The sequence below is a fragment of the Thunnus albacares genome, chromosome 15 (assembly GCF_914725855.1).
Source record: "Thunnus albacares chromosome 15, fThuAlb1.1, whole genome shotgun sequence".
In the NCBI taxonomy this organism is placed as follows: Eukaryota; Metazoa; Chordata; class Actinopteri; order Scombriformes; family Scombridae; genus Thunnus; species Thunnus albacares.
In genome coordinates this window covers 21723770-21749019 of record NC_058120.1, presented here as the reverse complement: position 1 = coordinate 21749019, position 25250 = coordinate 21723770, and the positions used below count along the sequence as shown (strand labels likewise).

The window sequence follows — 25250 nt, the reverse complement described above, 5'->3', positions numbered from 1 at the left end:
AAAAATGGCAGCATATTAATAGATTAGCAATTGAAAACTGAAAGCAAACTCTGTCATGCCACTGCCTTCAGATATGTTTTTTAAAATTAATAATTTGACATTTTGGGAAGTATATGCTTAATTGCTTACTTGCCCAGGATTTAGATAAGAAGATTAACACCATTCTGCACAAATATGAATATAGAGCCAGCAGCCAGTTAGCGTAGCTTAGCATAAAGAATGGAAATAGCAGGAAAGAGCTAGCCTGGCTCTGTTCAAAGGTAACAAAATCCGCCTACCAGCACCTTTAAAGCTCTCTAATTAACCCATTATATCTCATTCATTTAAATGTTAAACATTCATGTTGAACAAAAAAATTGTTTATCTATCATAGGTTTTCTTATAGTTTTTAGGATTATATGATAATTTAGCGCAGATTAATTTCTGAAACCCCAGCTGAGCTTTTTTTAACCTCCTAAACTTAAAGATTCAAGATTTCGCTTATTGTCATTTTCTTGTGTATTTACATAAATAAAAAAACAAAATGCTGTTCCTCCCAGCCCACAGCAGTGCAACAACAACAGAAAAGATAAAGATATACTGTATATCTAAAAATTCCCTTTAAAAAGAAAAACCCCATTTAAATCCTAAGAGAAACAAAACAAAACAAAAAAAAAAGAACAAGCAGTTAACAGCACAGAGCATTGAAGTGCACAGTGCTGAAGGCACCTAATATTACAGCCTGGAGTCATGATAGTTAAGAACAGGAAGCAAGTTCATATTTAAAATATTAAACGCTGTGAACTGAAGTGAATGAATGAATACTGAACTTTTTGTTGCATTTTTCTAGCAGTCATTCAACTCTTTCTATAAAAACTTAATGTAACCTCAACAACATTTGTGTGCTTTTTTTTTAAACCTTACATCTAATATTAAGCACAAAAAATAAGAACTTCAGGTGTCAAACACAAGACTCAACATAAAGGCCTTTTGAAAGGATTTTAAGATGACAAATGCATTCTTGAGTGACTGTCTCATTTAGAGAAGAAAAACAACAACATGGAAACACCTATGTGACTGACGTGTCCAGCACATGTGGTGATCCCCCACAGCTGTGAAAACACTCGCTGAGGCGCCCGGATTCTGAGAGTAGCTCGTCTTTATCTGTTATTGGTACAACTACCCAGCTTCTTTAAATACGCTAACACAAACCCCTCCAGCACGTCTCATATATTATCTGTAAATATTTTTGTAATCCCTTTTTTTGGTTTGTTGAATCATATTGAGATAATGAATTAACATGATTTTAAGCAGAGGCTTATGCAAATGATAACATCTCAGGGAAAAAAAAAAAAACATGATACATATTGGCCCAAGAGTCATTATTAAATCAGGGCTTTTAACTACAAAAGGCATCACAAACAGATTGCAAATGGTGTTGGTGTAGTGTTGCAAGAAACACAGTGGAGAGACTGTGTGATGTTTATGCATGAGTACAAAATGGTAAAATACAGGTAGCTACAACTTAACAGGTTTCTGAAGGCTGAAACAACACATTCACCTACTGAGGCTGCCGATAATCTTGTTTCAATTGACACTTTAATATTCTTTCAGTTTTTTTTATCCCTCCTCTTAGTCTCATTTGCTTATTCGCTTTCTTGCCAAGTGTTATTTGAGAGGATTGTTACTGCTCTCACGACTGTACATTAAATATGAAGCTATAGCCAGCAGCCCGTTAGCTTAGCTTATTTACCAACATGTCGTTTCTGTACTTTGGTTTTTGTACAGATTAAACTAACAGGATATAATGTATTAATTAGTGAGCTTTAGAGGTGCTTATATGTGGATTTTTTTTTGTCCTTTGGACAAAGCCAAGCTAGTTTTTACCATGTTTCCAGTCTTTGTGCTAAGCTAAGCTAACCGGCTGCTGGCTTTCACTTTCAGCAACAAAAACTAAGCCTGTTTCCCAAAACTGGAACTGTTCCTTTTAAATTTTGCATTTTACATTTTTATGTTTATGAAAATCAACTGAAAATTAACTTCATTAGCTGATAATATGTCAGCATTCGTCTTATTTCCACTGCTCAAAAAATGTTATTGCAGGTTTAAAGTAAGGTTTAAATGCAGGTTTCCCCCAAACTGTTCAATACTGAACAAACTAAATTAATAAATAAAACGTTTATAATGTTAATGTAATAAAAAGGTTTATATTGCTGCTCAAAGACTAGCTGATATCAAATATACACGAAAAAGGAATGTCTGGCTTGTGGAGACTGATAGAAAACCACCAGGAAAACAAGGATGAATGGATTAGATGTAAGCTGTAAAATGTCTGACATGTAAAAATCAACACTCACTGGAAACTGCTTGCGCTTTCGTCCCGGCTTGCCAACTTTACAAGAGGCACTACTTTTAGCCGACTTCTCCTCTGTCATCAGGTCCATGTCCAGTATTGTGCTCTCACCCTGTGAACAAAAACAAACACACCAGGATCAACTGAGAACGCTGAGTGAACTGAGACATTTGAGGACTGCATGCACATCTTTGCAGGTTATTGTTGTATTTGTGCATACAGTAAGCTGAGTGGTCAAAGCAGCAGGAGTGATACTAGATCTGCTGGACACACAAAAAACCGCACCGCACTAAAACACTTGAACATTTGGTGGGGTTGGGGGGGGGGGGGGGGGGCTGCAGTGGGTCCTTGAGTATCTTTGGCTGAGTGGACAATGAGACAGATAGAAATTGAATGACACGTTCCTTTGAACTAGGCTGAAGTGAAAGCTCCGCGGACGCAGCGCTGACCTTCCACAGACAATCCCCCTCTTGACATCATTACAAAGACGTCGGCTGGCCCCCACCTTCCCCTGCTGCAATTTCCCTTTGATTAATAAAACTGTCTACCCCCGTGAACAAAGCCCCATGTCCACCACAACCAAGTACCCCTGGGGTTGATGGGAAAAAAGATGATCCTAATGTAGATGCTTTGAGTTTCAATATTGACTGAATAGGACCACCAGCACCAGGTCTGAATGCAAATGAGATTGCAAGGCCGTTCCTGACAGCTGCGGTGGGGGGTGGAGGGCTGGGTCCTTATTAAATTCCTTCAGTATTGAATGTGAGATAGAAGATAAATGGGCTCTCTGCACTGTAAGGAATCCTGCAACCAAGTACCTCTGCTGACTTATTGTTAAGTGCTTTTATTTAGTTTAAGCTCAGCCACTGTGGCATACGATAACGTGAGAATAGATTACTAGAAGAAGATACTACATGACTGTCGGGGTGAGGTTAATGCATCAAGGATATTAAGTGTCTGAAAAAGCAGCCAGTTACAGAAGAAACTGGAACACTTTGGATTACTCTTAACACATGAGGGCACTGAATGTGCAGTAAAATTGTGTTCCTACATAAAAATAATACCTGAAAATCTCTAGAAATGTCGAGTAGTCAGTATTTTTAGAAAACTGCTAAAGGTGAAATCAGTCAACAAACTAGTTCACAGGAGGTGAAACCACATTTATCATTTTATTTAGTGACATTCACTTTTTTAAAAAAATACCGTACATAACCCACATTATTTGTAGGAAAATAGCTTGAACCCTAATTTTTATTGTTCCTTGTCCTTCACTGTAGCTTTAAAGGCTTAATTAATCATGTAAAATCTGTCACTCATAGTAGAGCAATTAGGTCAAAACTCTAATTTAATCTACATTTGGCACAAAATCATTGTGCTATCCAGGCTGTGGAGTATTTTCAGACATTGGAGACAACATCCTTGTAGTAACTGGTTCTGGTCTTTTATGAAAACATGTCATGAAAGGTCTTTTTTTTTTGGGGGGGGGGTGCATGTTTGCCTTTATGAGATAGGCAGACAGTAGAGAGCTGACAGGAAATGAGGGAAGAGAGATCAGGTTTGGCATGCAACATAGGTCCCCAGCTCGTCTCGTATGTCTTAAACTCTGTTTAAACCCCATTCTTGACCTTGGAAATAGTAGTTTGATATAACAATCATAACTCAAAGTCCATGAAGCTTTTTTCCAGAGACGATCAAGTGGTCTATGATGAGGTACCTCGTAGCCGTGAGAGTACAGGTTTGATTTCAGTGTTAAGGTGCGGTCACATAACATTTCCGTTCTCCGAATGTTCTCCGCACTTGGCTCCAAAAAAAGATGTGATGTCACATTTGTGATACGGGTTATAAATAAATATTGATCAGAGTGACCCAGACAGTAAACAGTGTATGAGAGTGACGATAGAGTCTGGCAGTGTGTTAATTTACTAACAAGACCGGGTCAAACCTCGTGCTGTATATGTCTGGACCGTGTAATAAACATAAACGGTGTATGAAAGAAAAACAAAGGTATTTAGTTCCATGAAAGAAATATGCAAAAATAGAAAGAAAAGATTAAAATTAACATACATATAAACCCACACAAGATGTTACTTTATCAGGTATAATACTGAAGAGGTTGCATAAATTAATAGTTTTGGTTATTTTTTTACTACAGGTTTTTAAATGTGACCGTGTTTAAAGATAAACACTTAGATCTGTTTGTTTAAATGTAATATAAGATGGTAACTTCTTCAAGAATGTCATTTGTCATATGAATGTAAAATGTGGCTAAAATAATGAGCAAATGAATGACATGTTGTTCATTGCTGGAAAAATTAGGATTATTGAATATTAATAACAAATAATGTTTTTTTAAGTAAAATTTCCTTACAAAAATGTATTTTAAGATCTAACTGAATAAACACATGATGTGACGTTTCCACAATGTAATTACAAAAAGAGCATTAGTCTTCTATATTAGGAATATATTTACAAATAATGGAATTTATTGGGTAATATCTATGTATGATTTTAAACAAAAGTTATTTGATTTTATTAGGCAACACATATTAGTAGGGGAGAGTAAATACAGTATTCTAGAGCTCAGTCTGTCTATTTATATTTAATAAGCATTATTGTTCCTGGAATAAGTGAGTTTCTGATGAAGGCGTTGAATTTTTTTGTCAAAGATGGAAATGCCATCAACATTAATGTTGTAATTGGCTAAAGTAACAATGTCATATATATTTGAGCTGCAACGTAATAAGTGTATAATGCCGGTTGACAGTTCATCAATTACAGTACTAGGCTCACTTTGGGGACAGGAACACTATGTCTCTCTATAAAATCTTCATATGAATACAGAAGCCATTCACAGTTAAATAGCTGTTTTACGAGCAAAATGTTGTTTAACCAATTAAAAAAAACAACTTTTTTTCTGTTCGTGATATTGATATTATTCTCCATAAAAAAACATTTCCTTCCTGTCAAACCTCGAACTTTCATAGCACGTAGGTTGCCTATGAAAGTTGGAGAGTTTGATAGGAAGTTTACCTTACCATAATATTTCACTTGCTATCTGGGTCTTTTAAAAATCTTTTGATCCAGTCAATTTTGATTAAATGGTTGAATGAGGAAAAGTCCAAAACATTAAGACTTCCCTCTGTTAGAGACGTAGACATAACCTCCTTTTTTTACCTTGTGTAGCTTATTTTTCCTAATAAAGTTAAAAAGAAGCCTGTCTAAACAAGAGGTTTTATGTTTGGTGACATCAAGGGAGGAAAAGACATAAGGGGCTCTTGTTTTCGTATAATGGGCTGCTCAAGCAGCAATGATCTTGGGAGTCGGGCTGCTAACAGCTGAGATGACCTGCTGGCACCCGGCCAGCGGGTCCTCATACCTCTGAAAACATCGGAGCAAGTTTCCAAATTGGTGTTATTTGGATAAACTGACCACATATTGGGAATCTAAATGGTTACTTTCTCAACTGAAAAAATATTAAAGCTTAATGAAGTGACATATGAGCTTTTGGCCTGGCTCAAAATCTCCACCATCGCTGATCCAATAAGGTCCAGCTGTGGCCTGTAGCACCTCACACCGCACCAACCTCACACCATACCCACTTCATGCTGCGCCTCCTTTGGCTCGCGGCTCCTCCTCTAGTCTTACCATTGTTAAGCTAAGCTATAGCCACTTCCGTGAGTTAGCCAGCCACTGTCTTTTTTTTAGGCATACCTTATATTGTATTTGAATATTTATTGTAACTTTAGCAAGGGTACACGTTAAGACCAGCCACGGAAAGGTGTAGAGGGCTTTCACGACTGGAGGTAACCTCTTGCTGGCTTCTAATGTGAGCACAGGATCGAATCTAGTCTGGCACACAGTTCTGATGAGGTTTTTTTTTTATACAGCTACCATGCACCATGTTATAGTGAATATGTAAATATTTACTCCTGTATTCACTGATTTATCTTAATTTATCATTATCACTGTGTTCTGTGTAAATATAATTTTGATAACAGTAACAATAGAAAGAAATTTATTTTTACTTATCCCTTATTTAACCTGGAAAGATTATTAGTGTCTCAATGACACTGACAATCTTTTTCAGCAGTGTCCTGTACTGTTAACTAATGATCATTATTAAATATTATGAGGTTCTCTTCTTTTAACACACACATTTTCTTAACTTTGTCATTTTAGTCTGTGTAAAGATCACTGTATGTTACTGACACAATTAATCAAGGCAGACAATAGCTGGATTCAAGACATTTATTGGGCTTATAATTCAATACATTCGATCAAATCATGCATAACACAGCCAATATGATTGGTTTATGCACATGTTGATGATGTTGATGAATACACAAAGTAAACACAGACATGGCAAACAAAAAGTCTGGCTGATTATCATCCTGTCAGAGCTGGAGGCTGCAGTCTGACCAGATGAGGGACGTATGAACTAGATGAGTCTGGACAGATGCTGGAGGAACAGAAGTCAGTAAGACTGAATGTGATATAATGAACATAAACTGTCTGTTTATGAATCAACAGCAGTAAAAGTTTCATTCCTAATCGTGTTGCAGTCTCTGGTGAGTGTAAAGAAAATATGCACAACATAGTGAGATTACTAGAACTCATCAACACAGATCAGCTGTGGAAAAACGCATGATGCTGAACTGAAACTATGTACTCATCCCGTGTGTTATCTTCATCCTGGAGCCATCAGACCTGGGGGAGGCCCGACGGCCACTGTAGAGGGTCAGAGGTGACGATGAGAAGGCTGAGCAAGAATCTGCTGTTTCTGTAACTCCAGCTGCAGCTACTTCATCCTGCTGTCTGTAACTCTGCTTTTACCAAAGAAAAAAAATAAGCAAAATACATTAATACAAACATATCAATCAGTCCTACTGCTCCACATACTGCCTCAGCTGAATGGACCTGAACTGCACTGACTTCAAAACAGAGAAAGGCAGAACGAAAGGAATCTGGATTTACTGAAACTGCAGCCTATTATCAATATACAGAAAAGATTATGGGGTAGGATGTAACCATGAGAGGCAGCCTATTATCATTGTAAAAGGTCAATAACTAAGTTAAATCTCAGTGTGCACATGTACTCCAAAAAAGGAAAGACAAACTAACTCTTCTGTCTTGTGTCAGTATCAGTCTGGAAATGATTCCAGGTCAGTTTCTGACAGCTCAGACAACAAGATGCAGAGTTCTCACACACGTCATTTATATAAATCATATTTCAAATATTACTGAGATACACTTTTGATTTGCTGAGTTACATCGTGCATACCCATGTCCATTGTTTATCTGACATATCCTGGTCTGGCTTTGTTTATCTATCTGACTACATCAAAGACAGTAATGCTACAGTGGTTTACTGCCAGTCCCAAATACAGGACAGCAGTATGTACATTTGTTGTTGTTATTACCAATTAATATTACCGATGTTATCGTGTGGGAGAGATTATGAATAACATTACATTAAAATATGACCGCTTAGATGGAGGTACAATGAAAAAAATTAAGGAAAAACAACATTGTCTCTTACCGTTCATCCGGTTCATCAGTGGAGAAACAGCTGAATAAATGTCAGGAACAAACTTACTGAAGGCCAGCAGATGAATATCAAGAGTCTTGCGAGTTTCATTCACATAAACATAAAAAGACATAAAAATCTCATATTTTGGCTAAAGTTTTTGGCGAAGTTAGTCATAAACTTTAAGTCGTTGCTTCTTCAGTCTTCTCTTCCTGCGGAGTCAACGAGCGGAAGTACAGACGGCGCCACTCTGCCATCACAACCGACATTGTGGTTGGAGAGGTCCTTCCAATGGTGTAACTTCATCACTCAGTCAATGAGTGACTCACTGACGGACAGACATTCGCGTTTGTAGGGCCGGCCCCGCCGTTGAAGTCCAGCCAAAAATGCTGCAAACACAAACGAATAATAACATTTCTATTTCCGAACACAGCGCAGCAGTGTTTCTATTGGCCGAACGAGCACATCCACCGGGTCAAAGTGACTTGTAAAATCACCGCAGCCTGCTGGACATCGCGCTGAATTGAATTTGTCCATCAGACAGGCTTCAATAGAAGTGAATGGAAAATGGAGCGAATATTAACTGACTGGAAACGTCATGTGACCGCACCTTAACACCAAAATCTGTAACCTGTCAGATTCTGTACCACTAGAGGATCAACAATCTGAAAAATATTGATGTGCCGATCAAATATTAAGAGGCTGTAGTGACATACAGTCATTGAATTTTAGGGCGGGGGGAGCAGTGGGGGCTCAGCTCCCCTAAAAGGGATTCAGTCTCCCCTGAAAACAGCAAAAGTTTGAGAATTTGAGAGGACCCCCCCCCCAAAAAAAAAGATAAATTATCAACCATTATCTTATAATAAACTCTGCAACTGACTTTGTCTTTTGTCAATAACACATATAACATGTTGGTCTGGACATGTACAGGGTGTTTTCTGTGTATCATGACTGTGGGCTGTGACACTGTTTTGTGTAGCTATTCATAAATAGCGTGTGGATTTGATGTCAGTGATACGGCTGCCAACTGGTACAGGTCCATGCAGTGTTGGCTACCGGTCCACAAAGATGTTATCAGACAACAACGCACATTTCCTACCCCACTCTTCCCCGCCGCCACCTCCTATCAGTACAAGCAATTAAGTGTAAACCAAAATTTTGGAATGGACAAGAAACACCATCCGATGGCAATTATTTTGTGGTACAGAGTGAAAAAACAGGCTCAAAATTTCTCTATTTCTCTATATTTGGTATAATGCAGTAATAGCCTCCTTCTCTCCCTCCCCTCCCGAAGCTGCCCACAGTTCTGACATGTTTTTTTACAACAGCCTTCCCCACCCCATTCCGTAAAAGCCAAACTGGTAATGTATCTACACCTATCAAAATTTGTGACCCTATCTAAGATTAGCACTGGTAACTGCTATTGAAAATATGTAATCTATGCTATCTAAATACAGTTAAGTCACCATTTTTGGTCACAGCAATCAAAATACCATTTATGACATGGAAAAATGTGTAAATATAGCTCAAATTTTTTTGATCAAGTCACAGAATGTGATGGGTCACAAATTACAATGAAGCACTGGCCAAGGACCTTTGTGACATCTCATCGCCCATCTATTTCTCTCCCACTGCCCAGTAACATCGAAAATGCTATAAAAATCCCTGTAAACAAACTGGACTCCGGTGCATGCACGGACTGCAACATGATCTATTTGTTCAATAATTTAAAAGGTGGAGTATGTTAATAAACACAGGCAGAAATTTCAAAAGGTCAGACCATGTTACGTCCTGAGAATGTTTGATGCAGAAACGGAATAAATCCATCAACCATTAGTGTCCCAGGGTGATAAACTGATTTGCATAAAGAGATAGATATGCTCAGAGTAACTGATGCCGTTACGGATGAGAGGATGCTTGTAGCTGGTAAACATGGTTGTAAAATCTGGAAAAACTCATCCTATATAAATATCTTTAAAATATGGATGAAAATGCATAAATTACCTCCCAGCCTTTAAAAGGTTATTTTAAATTTAGATATTAATGCCTTTGTGAGACACTGTGTTTTGCAGATGGTGCCGGTTCATTGTGTGATCACTAATAGAGAGCCTGGTGCTTCGCTTTTTCTTATCAAGGGTGGCAGAATTTGCATAGATAATAGCACGTTTTGAGTGCAGCCTGGTGTGCAGCCTCATTTGGGAACCACTTACATGGATGACACAATTCAGTGGTGCTGGCTCTGCAGGAGCATCTACACCACACCACCACAACCTTCATCCAATTCCCAACCTGAGAGCTTGGACGGTCACGCACTGAATGAAAATAACACGCCATTTTCACACACAGCTTCACTCTAATATTTTCTGAAAAAGCAAAAGAAAGCAGTAATATGATTTGTTGTTGCCTGGAGTGAACCCTACTACATTGTCAATATCTCTGCACTATTTCCGTCTGAGTAGCCGGTTATTTAAGGCAATGTCTGTTGCCAGGCAACAAGACTAAGGGCAGTTCTGTGTAATGGGAACGTAGAGGAAGAGGACAGATCCCCCCACAGTAAAAGAGCCGTAGAGCCATTCCAGCTCCAGCTCAACCTACACCAGCCAACGCCCACGTCACCAACCACCATTACAACAGCAAAATGTCACATAATACAGCTACACCTCGCAACAGATGCTGCCACCGTGGAGCGTCAGTGATGCTGCAGTTAAACACAGACGGTAATAATGAGTCTGTCTGCATCATGAAAGGTGACACGGCACTCCACATGCTGTTGGATTCTTCTGTAAAAATCAGACTATTTCTTCAATAAACAGGCGGAATCAATGTGACTAAGTCTATTCCAGTAAGACCTTGGATTGCAGAAATCAATGACGCATTAGCTTGACTAACAGATTAACTCCATTCAAAAAAAATATTTTAATTGGCTTTGAACTGAAATTACTGTCGAAACCACATTACTTTTATTTCAAGGCTCTATCAATGTAACATCCCAGTGATAACAGTATAAAAAATTGTAGTTTGACTTAAAGGTGCAGTGTGTAAGTTTTAGTGGCATCTATCGGTGAGGTTGCAGATTGCAAAAAACTGCACGTCCCCTTCCAAGTATGTAGGAAAACCTACGGTTACCACGAAACTCGCAAAAAACCTGAAAGGCCCTTTCTAGAGCCAGTGATTGGTTTGTCCATTCTGGGCTACTGTAGAAATATGGCGGTGCAACATGGCGGGCTCCATGGAAGAGGACCTGCTCCCTATACAGATATAAAGGGCTCGTTCTAAGGTAACGAAAACACAGCGGTTCTTATTTTCAGGTGATTATACACTAATTAAAACATACTTATAAATATTATATTCCATTTCTGCCAAGTCCGTTCCGCTAGACGCCACACTGCACCTTTAAAATTACTCTCTCATACACACACATACTCTATAGATATTTTAGGAAAACACTGAAAAGCACACTGTACAGCATTATTGGATGACCTCAGGAGTGACTAATCTCCTTTTGAAACAGTTCTGGTGAGTTTGAGCCCTTTAAAAAATTGCACTTTGCAGTGATGGAGAAACAAATCCAGCTCAGCTCAAGTCATTCAAAAAGCCCAATCCTGATTGAATCAACTCTTTGAACCCAGCTGGCTATAAAGTTGCGCAATCCCCAGTTATTCACCAACATACCATGCTGCAGAGGAGTCTCATAAATTCCTAAAGGGAGACTCCTGATATTGCACATGTGTTTCTTACCATTCTGTTCCCAGGTGAGTCAGCGTAGTCTGAGCCTTTGAATGAAGCGGTATTGGTGACAGTGTTGGACGGCATCGTCTTATGATCTTACGGGCAATGTCAGATGATGATGTGGATGGTGATGTAGATGAGGGAAAGTTTCAGGTGAAAACAAACTCAAAGGAACAGAAAAAAAAAGAAAATGAGAGATGATCCCTCTTCTCTCCGCTCTCCTGCAAAGATAAGAAACAAAACTGAGATTACACCACACATTAGAGACATCTTGGTTTTGTATTAGTGTTGTGATGCTTTCAATGACTGTGAGATTGAGAGTATGACATGATTCATGCAAATGACACATTTTATCCATATATCTTAAAATCAGTTTCACATTTTATTCATAAAGACGCACTTTCTGAGCATCAGAGTTTCCTTTTGTTACGTGCAGGTTTTGTATAGGACCCTCACAGGCTTCTATATAGCATACTGTATGGCTACTATCGCCTATAGGGCCTAGGCCACTTTTATACACCACATGGATGTATGGGTATACAGTATTCGACATTAAATCCCCATGTGCCTAAAACTCTGCATGATGCTGCTAAACCAATTAAGGCTAATCATGTTGTTTGACTAATTACTATCATTATTAATGTGCCATTTTCACCTTACGTGTGGGTTAAACTTACTCCAGCAGCCATGCGCACACAGCCGAGCCAGTTTTAACGTTGCACTCGTAGAAATGTGCAAAAACCACAGGCCTATAATCTAAATATATATCTATTCATTTAGGATGTGATTAATTTCCTCTAAGCCAACATTTATGACAGTCGCTTCTGATTAATTTAGGGGGGTCTAATAGGCTGCTGGAATGAAGTCCTCGCTCCTGGGAAAGAATTGCAGACCTGAACGTGTTATCTTGAAAAATAATTTATTATAGGGCCACACAGGCTTTTAGTGTCACCGCATTTCAATGCATATCAGCCTACAATCAGGCCATACGCTCACATTACAGCGATATTACTGACTCTCATGTATAATTCAATTGGCTATGCGTTAAAATTGCAAAGTTTCAGACGTCTTTTGCAATAGGGGAAGTCTGCAATACACAGGGGATTGGTTGTTCTTTCACAGGCCACGGCCACTGAAGGATAAATCCCCCGTTATTTTTTAATGAGGCCGGTGCTTTCAAGAGTCGCGATCCCGGTTCCTTGCTGCAAATTCGGTCAAGTTCAAGTGCACATCGCGATGTCCAATCAGCACATCTGCAAAAAGCAAACCCTAAATCGCTATTTCCCCATTACCATCGAGCGCCTTCCGCTCTCGGGGCTTTCACGTTTTTGTTCAGATAAAGGTTACCCTTTCTACGCGGTTAGTAGTGCCGGGTTAAACGGATTTAAACGCGTGAATCGCTGTGTGTTCGTTACCCGATTTTCCCAAGTCCCAGGCCTGACCCTTTTTGTCTCGTGCTCCCGGAGCCTCCTTCCTCTTCTCTCCCCGTCCTCCACCTCCCCAGCCGGCCAGCAGTCTTCCAGATGCGCCGCTCTCGCTGCAGGGGCCTGCGTACTGTCTGCTGGCTGCCACCGGGTCCTAAACACACCCGGTTTCACCAGACTCCCCCCTACCACATGCGCCACAGCGTGCGGAGGGGTTGGGGGGGTCTGAGGCTAATAAGCACTTATCATAGACGCCCCCCCACCCCAACCCCCACCCCAAATACACACACATATACATTTTTATCTGATGAGATTTCATCTCAAGGGTCCAGTAAATAACACTGAAATGCCCCTTTTTTTAAAAACCTTTATTTAATTATTTCTTAGATATGTTGTGACATTTAGCCTTTATATGACAGATTGTTTAATTATTAACCTTTAGGCAGTTGTTACAGAGCCAGCAAATATAGAAAACAACCGCGTTAAGCTTTCTTTCCTCTCAATTTCTATAACGCAACTCGACCAACAACCAGCTCAATCCTTACTTATGTAGTGTCTCATAAGTAAGGAGACATTGTTTGCATTTAGTTCTATTTATTATGAATTATGGATTTATGGTTTTTATGATTTCATTCCTCATTTTTATAATGTTTACGTATAGATATCTTTATTTATTTATTTATTATTGTGTCTTTAATGTTCCACTCTACTACTATGATTGCAGCTGTGTGTAGCACTGTTACCCAAGTCAAATTTCCCCCCAGGGATAATAAAGTATATCTTGTCATCTTATGGTATGTTATGATATGTCATGTTATGTTATGTCATGTTATCTTATGTCATTTTATGTTATGTTATTTTATGTTATGTTATGTTATGTTATCTTATCTTATCTAATCTTATCTTATTTTATAAGAATTGAGATGTAGGACAGAAAACATGTTGAGAAACCAAAGGGGGATCACCTGCAACAAAGGTGCAAGGCGGGAATCTAACGGGGGATGTTGGGATTACATGGTATGCATTTTAGACCACTAGGCTGCAGTGATGCCCCAAAACTTTTATGAAAATGTGTTTTACTTCTTGTTCCTTCAGTTGGATATTAGAGCTGCAACTAATGATTATTTTCATTTTTGATTTTTTGATTTTCTCAATTAATCAAATAATAGTTTGATCTGTAAAATGTCAGAAAATGGTAATAATTGTTGATTGTTTCCCAAAGCCAAGATGCAACCTACTGGAACCACCAGAAGTTTATCAATTTTTCTTAAAAAGACTCAAAACGATTATTCAATTATCAGAAAAGTTGCTGATTAATTTTAATAGTTGCGGTTCTACTTCACTGTGCAGAATGACGTATATGCAGATTTTGACACTAAGTTTTGTCTCAGTTTCATTTGAACGTATCTATGTGCATTATTCATAACATCACAACAATTTTGGAGCCAGTCGTGGTCCTGTATGCAACAATGTGATGTGGAAACTTAAAGCTTCCGGTACACAAACACTGAGAATGGACTTTTCAGTAAAGTAGGAGACGTCTTGTGTCCAGCAGTTAAACTTTTGAAATGAGAAATATTTTCCTTTGCATAGATTCTTGATTTTTCAATGAGAGAGAAAGAGGAAATGCAAATTTTTTTTTTTTTTTGAAAACTCATATCAGACACAAAGCAGGGTTTTTTTTGTCCTGAAACATGTCTAGAGGGAATCTTTTAATGTTTAATGACCCATTGGACCACTTCCATTCTTAATTTCTGAACTAATGTTACACATGTGGGACATTTGAATGGTACAAGTGTCCCCTAAGTACCATTCTGGTTGGCTCACCAGCCCCTCTGATGTGACCTTAGTGCAAAACTCAACACTAAACCTATTTTCCTGTGTGTGAAGGGAGGTGTCCCTCTTTCATTTTCACCACTGCCCCCTGAGAGAGTCTGTGCATGCCACTGCATGGACCCTTGTGTGTGGATTTTGTCTATGTTATGAAATAGCTGAGGTGCCACTGTGTGCTATAGGGAGTATTTGTTTGACCCCATCTCATGCATGTACATTTTACTATCACACAACAATTAGTCACCACTTTTTTGTCCTGATCTTGTCACATTACACAGAAAGATATCACCTTACAAATACAGTATACTTAAAAGTGACTCAACAAATGGACATATAAAGCATTTAAACTAAACTAGGAAGTAACTTTTATGTTTTAAAACTATCTTTGCATGGTGCATATCTGCACATGTGATCATTAATTACAATTACCTACAGTTAAAATAACTATTAGCATCAGTTAAGTGCAGTTTCAATCTTTTGAAAAGTGCTTAACATATAAAAGTACACTTTAAGTACAACAACTTATGTTATTTAAATGATGACAAAATGAACCAAGGAACCTGGGGAGACTTCCCATTTTTAATTTGCTTCATTTATGGGCCCCCTCGTGGCAACGGGGCCCTAAACGGTCGTGTAATTAGCAAACGCCTCGAGCCAGTTTTGGGGCCTAGTGAAGTGAAACAGCTTTCTACACTGACTGATTATACTGCAGTGTATTTTTACTTCTTGACATTGATGCAGATTCTTACACTAATGTCTCATCTTGCGCATATGTACACGCTACAGGACGAGCTTACTGTGTATTTTCAGGTACAGTACGTGCAGATGTTTGAGAACATACAGTGTGGTAAAGTTTATATATAGTGGTTGCTGACTTTTGCACATTTTGCACATTCCATTTCACTAACATCAGCTACTACTACTACTATATAGGAACAATATTGTGGTGTATATATATATATATATATAGATAGTGGTTATATTTGTAGACATTTCACATTACTTTTTCATTAGCAGAACTCTGCATAAATTATATTTTCTTGTATGTAATTTGTATTATTGCTTTATTTCTATATTGTTTTGTGCACTACATTGTTGCTGTGACACCTGAAATTCTATTCAGGGATAAATCTTATCATATTCCAGGTTGAATCAACCTTTTTCACAACAGACAACCAACTTGTCAAATGCAGGTGTAACTAATAACATTGTTAATTGCTGCATTGCACTGCATTAATTGCTGGGACTAAGCCATCGTTAAGGTAATTAGTTCCACCTGTGCTTTTTCTGCTACGAGTTAAAAAGATTGATTCATTTGGGACGAGAGCGCACTGATATTTGCAAGGTTATTAAGAAACAACATGTTCAGAGATGGACAGACTTCTGACAAGGCAGAAAGAAACGGTGATGATCGTTAAGCAAGAACATTAATTAGATCAAATGTTTTGGCGGTATAGTGCAGCAGGAGAGTCTTGTGTGTGAAAACTGTTGGCGGTTTGGGCAAAGTTTAACTTGTATTTTTCATTCACATAACTGAAACTAATGAGAAACATGACTGAAAAGAAGCATGCAGCTCCTGATAATGTTATTCCATTCAAATTCAACTTGACACTTTTTGTTACTGATTTACCCAGTATTGTTACTGGTTGTTAAAAATGCAATTTTCCCATCAGTGAGGCGTGAGATTTTTCCAGCTTCCAAAGGGAAGTACAACAGAAAAAAGTTTGCAGACTGCTGCCCTGTCATATCCTATCCCAGCCTAGAGTTGTGTGTCCACTCACATAACTGAAATGGCGATTCATTTTCTATTTAAAAACCATATAAAGTGAGGTGATAATGAGTCCTCCACACATATGGAAAAGCCTCTACAATACATTTACTTATGAAATCTTTTTACATATAAAAAGAAGTGAAATATATCTTCCTGGTTGCACTGGACTAACTTATTTGGCCTTATTTGGCTCATGTGTCCTCACAAGTAGATTATTGTAACTCATCTCGCCTCAGCCAAGGAGCTGTATCTCGTCTACACTATTGCATTATTCAATAGTGTTGGCTTCTTTCCATTGGCTGCTACTGTAGAGTTTAGACTTCAATATAAATTTTTGGTTATTACTTAGGCTCTACATGCTGGAGCCTCTAATTACATTTCTGAATTGTTGTGTCATTATAATAATGTAAAGTCTCTCAGATGATAACCGGTGTTGACTGGATGTTCCCAGTAGACTTTGGAATAGTTTCCCTTCTTACAAAAAATGGATGCTCTGTTTTGTAAATATTTTATTTTCTATTCTGTTAATATAAATCTTGTTACTATTGATCATCTGCAAAAAGTGCTATATAATAAAATCTTCACTTACTTAAATCTGTATGTATATCAAAATGGATGTGGGATTATGAGGCTCAGCCCTTACAGTCTCATAGATTTTATCCTCTAAGCAGGATTCTCCATCTAGCACCACATCCACATTTCATTTCCTAGAGTGCAGCTTGAACAAGATAGGAACTCTCTTATCACATTCATTACATTAACCTGACTCTTCTATCCCATGCGTGCCCACTAGACGGAGACATAGTTAAGAATGACATGCAGGAGTGCCAGAGGGCTAAAGGCTCAGAGAACAAATCCCTGTGGGGCAGATTGAGTGCTTTTTAGGGGCTATGGGGGAGTGAGGAAATGTGTGTGCTGCAGGCGGATGTGGTTCACTGATCTGGAAGCAGCGACGTCTCCTCTCTCTCATTGACTCAATGGCACTGAGTGGTTCATCTGAGGACAGCAGCCCAAGCAGCAGCAAGATGATGCCATATTTAATGTAACAGTAAATGTACTTCCCACTTCTTATAAATGCTGTTTGGTGATGACTTGAGGAAGCGTCAGTGACGGAAAACAACAACACTAACAATCATGACAGTGAACGGTGAAAGCGCTATTTTAAATCTTTTTTTTTAATATATCTCACATTTGATTTTATTTACAAAAGACAGTGGCTTTGTGACATAAAACTATGTTTTGTAAAATCAACATGAGAAACAAATGTGTACCAGAAGCGTAACCATACAGAACACACACATAGATAAATAACATCAGGGGAGCGTTGTCATCGAGGTTTTCCTCTTTGCACATTGTCTTTCTGCAAACAATAAAAGGATCACAATGTATGCATCTCTGTATGACCAGCTGTGTTTTATTTGCATTACCCCGAGTTTGGTCTGATAGGGTATATTGCCTCCGTATTAGATAAAATGACATCAGTGACTGTCTATCAGTATTGTTTGGAATGTGTTTTCTATCTTTATTAAATGCACGTTTGTCCAGATTCCAGCAGTGGAAACCATTAAATTGCAATATCTCCAGGCATTTTGTGAATAAACTATGGGCAACAACAACATACTAATGCAGATATACTCTGATATATACCTGTAATTTGTATGACACACAATGTCAGCAAACAGTTTGGCACAAATGTAAAGGCTGAGCGTTAAGTTTCCCCCAGAACACAATAAATAAATAAAATCTCTACAAAGTCACAGACTAAAACTCTGACATAAAGGCTGATAGATCATCTTATTTGCTGAATGGTTACTTTATACAGCACTTTACAAAACAGCTACAGGCACAAACTGAGAGGAGAAAAACAAAGCTATAACATTTGACATTGCAATCCAATGCGTTGCCAGAATGAAGGGGAAGACAGTAACTCTTTTTTACCTAAGCATTTAAATAATTTCTGGACCTTCAAGGTTGAATAGCCGTTTGAGAGCCAGACTTTTAAATTACCGAACTTAAATTTTTATACCTGCTTTATATTAACTAATATTTGGGCGACTATACGAGTGCGAGTGTGCAAGTGAATCTGCATTAAACTCATTACAATGACTTTACTCCACTAATACCGTAAACCAGATTAAGAACAATAACGATGACGGAGAACTGAATGAAAACATCACATTTAGAACGACGATAACAGAGGAGCCTCTTTTTGTTCTTTTTCTTGACACAGTGTAACAGGTTGTTGAAACCTTATACTTTAGCTTATAGGATAGGCCTACTGTACAAAAAAAAAATCTCAAAACAAAAAGTTCACACTTTCTGTTGTTCAGTTCAGTCAGATTTTTAACTGCTTCCTTCATGATATTACTCAGAAAGTCTTCCCGGACCTTTATCACATTGTATTATTAAAAAAAACCAGACATTGCTCATTTTCATTTGAGATGAATGGCTAACCCTGAAGGACAAAAAATATTAAAACCAGAAGACAAAAATGTAAAGGTAACTTAGACCTGATCTCCATCTGACTCGACATCCTCTCTGGTTGACAGCTACCTCTGAAACAGACACATTGCTTTGCTTTTCTGAGAAAGACACGAATTCACACACAGACAAACTATATCCAACGACATGCTTCACCAAATAGCACTTCAGAAAAAACACTTCTCTCCTTCTCATAATCCACATTCTTTACCCAGCATGTAATCACTTGCTGTTGCTTTCCTCGAAACACTCGAAGATTTTCATTCCAAAATAGGTTGACAAATTGACTGTTTATATGAGCGTAGAAGGGTCTACTTCAGCAGGTTTTAACTAAATCTTACAACAGGGATCATAAGCAGCTTGAAGGACTAATTTATGAACAAATTTAGGAATCTTACTCACAGGGGATGTATAGCTTCTTGGAATGAAACCCTTAATTTTTAATCGACCTTTAACCTTGACATCTAGCAATCAAAGGACATTACCACCACATTTCATCTAGAGTAGCTCTGCAGTCCCTGAGCACCTACTTTCATTGCACATAAACATTTTCAATATTCCTTTATTAACTAAATAAAGCTATCATAGCATTTCCTACTTGTGTACTACTACCTTACGTCCTCACATAGGTAAGAGTGTTCATTTTGTAACGCACAACTAAACTCAACGCCTAATTCATACTACCGTATTAAACATCCTGAGGTGCTTCCCTACACTTGAAACAATAAATACTGAGGCTACCAGCTAGTCAGTGTATTTGGAAGGAGGCACCATGCTGCGTCGAGTGTTACAATGCCCTTCAGGTGTGTTTGCTCGGAGGAAACGGCGAGACCAGGCTCATTATTGTGTTTGTAGTAGCCCCTCGGTTTCTCTTAACCGCACAGCCCTCTTATTTGCAAGGGTGGCTCACTGAGCGCAGAGTAGCAGCAGTACAGTGTGTGACTCAGCGAGTGTGTTTACATGCAAACGGTATTCTGGAGACCAGTTTAAATCATGGTTTAGATTTAAAATGGGGATAAATTGTTTATCTGCACCTTTATAGTATAATAAAAGATATCCCTGGACACACAAAGAGACAGAATATTACAACAGAAACATAACTTTTCTTGGTCTCCTGGCGAGGGCTGCAGCTAACGATTATTAATCTGTTGATTGCTTTAAAGGAATAGTTTGACATTTTGTGAAATACAATTCTTCTCATTTTTCTTGCTGAGAATTAGATGAGAAGATTGATACCACTCTCATGTTTGTGCTATAAATATGAAGCCAGCAACTGGTTAGCTTAACTATTCCTAACTATTCCTTTAACTGAAACTGCAGCTAAACGGGAGGCTACTTTTACAAACATTAGCTCTTAAACGTCAGAATACAGGCATGCGAGTAAACACACTCAGCGTGAATTCTGAGGCAGGAGACTTCTGATACCCCAGCTGTCATCATAAACCCACAAAGAGCTGGCATAGCATGGTACAGTACCTAAATCCAGACATGAGTGCAACTTCATGCAAAAATGATTTTTAAAAAAAGGAAAAGAAAAAGAGAAAAAAGAAATACTAGCACTAATCATACAAAAGCAATGACAGGGAACGTGTGGTGACAGGAAGTCACTTCCGCGTCAGGGTGTTCCCAGTGTCATGTGTTGTACAGTATTTTATATACAGAATGATCGGCTGCAGTGGAACAGTTGGGGGAGAAAGCACAGCAAGCCATTCTTAGCAGTCATGAGGGAAATCATTGGGTAATTACAGCAGTTGTTTGTATTCAGGACAACATACACACTCGCTAATTAGACACATCTTGCTACCTGCAAGGTGTCAAGAAACTTTTTTTTTTTCACATAGTGAAATCCTGTTAGATTATAGCATGCATTACTCTACGTGCTAATGCCAGGGGGGCTGTTGTTGTTGTTGTTGTTACTGATTCTTCCCAGGTGATGACTGTATGTCCTTACAGGATGGAGTGGTGTTCACTTTCCCTCAGTGCTTGTGTACTCTCACTGTGCCTGGATAAACACACATAAAAGCATATTAGTGCTGCTGACAGCCTGCACAGTCCGGATGTATGACTGATTTGAAGTATAAATGACATGGCTTTGTGCCATGTTGTCTTGGTACTTTTCGATGGAGGGTTGCAGCAGTAGTCCATTATATGTAAAGAGCAAAACAAGTATTTTATTGGTTGGTAAAGGTGCCATGCAAATATTTAGCTGCAGCCGACTCCTTCAGATCCACAAATGAACAAAAACCCAATGTAATCATTATTAGATCTAGCTACTATTTCTCTAGTTGCAGAAAATCGATGTACTTCAGGCAACTTAATTCTTAAGTTGATTGAAATTGGTACATACGGAAAGTGAGAGCGGCTGTGGTTGCAGTCATTTTATTTTATCCCGTTACCACAAGAAAACAAGATAATTACCCATGGTATATCCTCAGATAACGGGTTAATTATCTCATTCTCTCAAGATAACAACATATGTTTTCTTGAGCTAATGGGATAATTAACTCAAGAAAACAGGAAAAAATAAAAAGATTGCAATTAAGCCAGTTTTCTGCTTCTGTAGTACATTCTTTATGTGTAATATAATATTAATTAATAATAATTCCTACTTTTTGTTGTTCATTCTGCTTCAGCTGAAAAAAGAAAGGAAATATTTCATGTTTATGTAAATGGCCAAACTTTTAAGATCGAGACATATAACTCTATAATCTCTATTCTGTTTTTGAGTGGCATACTGTGTGTGGTATGACTATATAACTGGCTCTGAAAGATTAAATTAGGACACTATTAGCAATTAACAACAGGTACCGCTTAGACTTACCTCTGTCCCCCCCGTTCCTCATGTTGGTCTCTTCTTCCTCTGCCCCATCGTCTACTTTAAAAATAAAACCAGAGATTTCAGTGCCGATAATTTTGGTCACCATGTAAAAACTAAAATATCAATTCCATTTCAATAACAACATGTTTTTAATAACGATTCAATCTGAGGCAATAAAACAAAGCATGCACCGTGTGTTATAGACTAACCTGAGTGGAGCTCTTTCACCAGTGATGACATGGTGTTTGTGATTGAGTCAGCAGCAACTAATAGATCATTCCGAAGATTTCTAGGTACACCTGAGAAACAGACCACATTTAACACACGCAATTATTAGTCTTGCAATATCAGCATGTAAATGATGTAACATAGGCCAAGGCAGCCACTGATCGCTATTCATAAATGCAATGAGTTTTATATTGAATTCTCTTTCTTTCAGGTGTTAATTGTAGACTCACCCTGAGCGAAGGCCTCCAGCACGTCCCCTCCCACCCCTGCCAGGCAGTCCTGTGGTGTGTGAGTTGGGGTGGACCCAGCCGAGGTGGAGCGTATGGGCATGGGCATGGAGCAGCCTGCACCATGACTGGGGGAAGAATGAGGGGAGCCTCCAGACTGGGACTGCAACATACAACCACCCGTGAAAATGACCGTCTCGTTAGAAAATTTTCAAAATCTACTGTATGTATGCTGTTAAACAGTTTGACTTGTAAATGGAAATCAAGTTCAGTTCTTTATCTTTCCATCTTCTTTATAGCTTGTTGAAATAAAGGTTTGTTTTACCTAGTAAAGTCTTGTAAATGCAAATTATTGTAAATGATGTTAAACTAATGTTTAGTCAAGTTAAAAACTACTTGTACTAGCAGTCTCAGGATTAGAGACAGTGATGCTGCACTGCAAGAATGATGCAACATTTTTTTTCACAACCTTTTACCATAATAATTTGAGGATATTGGTTTTGAGACATGTTTATGAATTGGGCACAATCTTGGTTTGCATCTTCAAATAAAAGCAATATCGCCAAAATAATTATCTACATACATTATTTATAGATAAGTGACTGTGATGGGTGCAAAGACACTAGTAGACTGGTGTTATCAGGCATCTTCTCATTGGTGCAAAGTTAGTGAATAACATGCCACATTTGGTTATTTTCTGTGTTCCATGAATCTGGGCATCAGATAGAGAAAAAAAGCTTAAATCCAACTAATCTCTACATCAACAAAGCCAATTGTGAAACAATGGTGTTTCAGTGGAAGATGCTGTATTGCAATCACAGATTGCAGCTTTAGGAAGAGATGACCTTTTTGGTTGTGAAGGTGACTTTTATTAAAACAAACGCCGGCACAGATGTGACCAAAAGAACTTAATCCTTACAGGGAGAACAAACAAAAACAATGGTTTAAAGGCAAGAAAACTTCTGGTAATCCTATACTGGCTGGTTTTACTCTATGTCTCTATAGTGCACCTTTACTGCATTGAGAGGGCAATGAGAACCATGTGTGGGTGAGCGGCCGGAGCCCGTGCTGAGTCGGGAGCTATATCTCACAGAGAAAGGATCACTGTGTGTCTCTGGGACTGGTGCAGGCCCAGGACGATGGCTCTGAGCCAGGCAGCAGATGGCCAGCCAGACTGCACTCACATTAGACAGGAGGTTGTTAGCGCCGATGAAAGGAACAGGTCCCTGACATTTGGGCTGAGAAAAACACAGTTCTCTCAACTTGTTTGGACCACAGACCTGCGCAACCTGGTTTTAAAGATTGTATCACCGGTCTGTGGTTTCAGCTCTCTAATAGTGCTAGCAAAGAAGTGCTGGGATATACCGGGTTGGAGGGTTAGATCAGTGTAACCGAGTTAGACAGTGGAATCCTATCATCTTTCCTGACACGCTTCTTTAAATGAATTATAAAATCTTCCTTCAATCACATCTGTGTGAAGGTGGGGCAGTAAACTATAGTAGTGTTACAGTAAGTGCTGCAACTAGAGCCAGGTATTGAGCCTTGCAAAACTGAATTAAAGGCAACTTACAGCCTGCTTCTGCTCCTCATCCTATCAGCCAGCAAAGGTAAGCAGAGAGAGAGAGAGAGAGAGAGAGCAAGAAGAGTGAGAGCAACAGAATTAAAGCAGTGAAAGAAGAAGAAAGGGATTTTTGCATGCACCGCACGGCACATTAACATAACTTAAGATCAGTGCAATGTCTCGATTGTGAAGAATTAAACATGTCCACTTCTCATTTTATCAAACATGCCACCAAGCTTTTAAACCCAATTATATAAGCTGCTGAAGATTACCATTGACAAAGCCTGTTAAATTCTAAAGAACAGCACATTTAGGACAACGGGTTGGTGTGTATGCACCATCATTGTTTATTTCTACTGATTCAGAGGCCTTTTTGTCTAAGAGAAGAATCTCCTAGAAACAGGTGACACCCACCTTTAGCAATCTCATGAGTCCCTCCAGCTGCACCATCAGCTCCCGTCTGCTCTCCTGCAAGGCTGACATGCGCCTCTCCAGCTCATCCTTCCTGTGTCTATAACAGAAGAAAACAAGACTAGGTCAGAACCTAGTATATGGCTGGACCCTGTATGACACGCTAGAGGGCTTTTCACTTGAAACGAGGGTTTATGAATTTGAAACGGGCACAGGAGGTGGTGGCATTCAGCTGACCAATGGTGTAACTTCATCAGTCATGTCACACTACACCACTATGGGAACTTATTTAAAAAAAAAATATGTACAGTAGTCAACGATGAGAGACAAATAATCTTTTTGATCTTGTTTGAATTGTGCCATATATAACACATATTTGTCAATTTAAAAGATAATTTTGCAAGTAAAGAAAGTCGCAGTTTGTCGTAAAACTGTTGAAGCATAAGGCTGTGAAAAAAAAGTGTAATTAGAAAGACTACACATTCAAAAGTTGCGTAAGTGATATCATACCCAGAGCCGCTGAAGCTAACGTTAACGCAATGTGTTTCGTACCGGGATATAGTCACATGAGCAACAGGTCTTGCTCGTTCTTTTGCTTCCTGGCTGATAAAAGGATCAGGAATCACTGGATAAAACACATCAGGTAAGATACATTTGTGTGCGTAACATACGTATTGTGCGAGATGAGAGATGTAGTTCACTGAGCAGTTTCACACAAAACTAAATGGTACTGAACTATTTTGACGCTTAATTTTTTAAAACAGGGAACTTTTTGTGGTGATGTAAATGAACAAATATCATATGTGTAATTCATGGCACAATTCATACAGGAACAATGTCAGGGACATTCGCGTTTACAGGTTTGGCCCCGCTGTTGCGGTCCAGCCAAAAATGTGGTGGATATACAG

The 25250-nt window shown here is 38.6% G+C and overlaps 2 protein-coding genes and 1 long non-coding RNA gene across 11 annotated transcripts in view; 1 reads left to right on the top strand and 2 right to left on the bottom strand.

Moving 5' to 3' along the window:
• Window positions 1–13127, bottom strand: part of dnmt3ab (DNA (cytosine-5-)-methyltransferase 3 alpha b) — a 54832-nt gene extending 41705 nt beyond the window's left edge. For 4 of the 5 annotated variants that reach the window (XM_044374281.1, XM_044374283.1, XM_044374286.1 and 1 more), the window contains exons 1-3: window positions 13004–13115; window positions 11598–11809; window positions 2337–2444 (exon numbers count right to left, since the gene is read on the bottom strand). In XM_044374281.1, the coding sequence (XP_044230216.1) occupies window positions 2337–2444; window positions 11598–11672 (183 nt within the window). In that variant the 5' untranslated portion in view covers window positions 11673–11809; window positions 13004–13115. Of the gene's footprint in view, window positions 1–2336; window positions 2445–11597; window positions 11810–13003 lie in introns of all 5 variants that reach the window. The other variant, XM_044374282.1, reaches the window with a different exon arrangement.
• Window positions 13128–16151: 3024 nt separating this feature from the next.
• On the top strand, window positions 16152–17914 carry LOC122997966. Its single transcript, XR_006407290.1, has 2 exons — window positions 16152–16249; window positions 17410–17914. It is a non-coding gene; the product is annotated as an uncharacterized LOC122997966 (long non-coding RNA).
• Window positions 17915–18023: 109 nt separating this feature from the next.
• Window positions 18024–25250, bottom strand: part of dtnbb (dystrobrevin, beta b) — a 34493-nt gene continuing 27266 nt past the window's right edge. For 3 of the 5 annotated variants that reach the window (XM_044374318.1, XM_044374317.1, XM_044374320.1), the window contains 5 exons: window positions 24346–24442; window positions 22374–22533; window positions 22125–22214; window positions 21919–21972; window positions 18024–21099 (listed from right to left, as the gene is read on the bottom strand). In XM_044374318.1, the coding sequence (XP_044230253.1) occupies window positions 21074–21099; window positions 21919–21972; window positions 22125–22214; window positions 22374–22533; window positions 24346–24442 (427 nt within the window). In that variant the 3' untranslated portion in view covers window positions 18024–21073. Of the gene's footprint in view, window positions 21100–21706; window positions 21731–21918; window positions 21973–22124; window positions 22215–22373; window positions 22534–23940; window positions 23962–24345; window positions 24443–25250 lie in introns of all 5 variants that reach the window. The other 2 variants (XM_044374316.1, XM_044374319.1) reach the window with 2 other exon arrangements.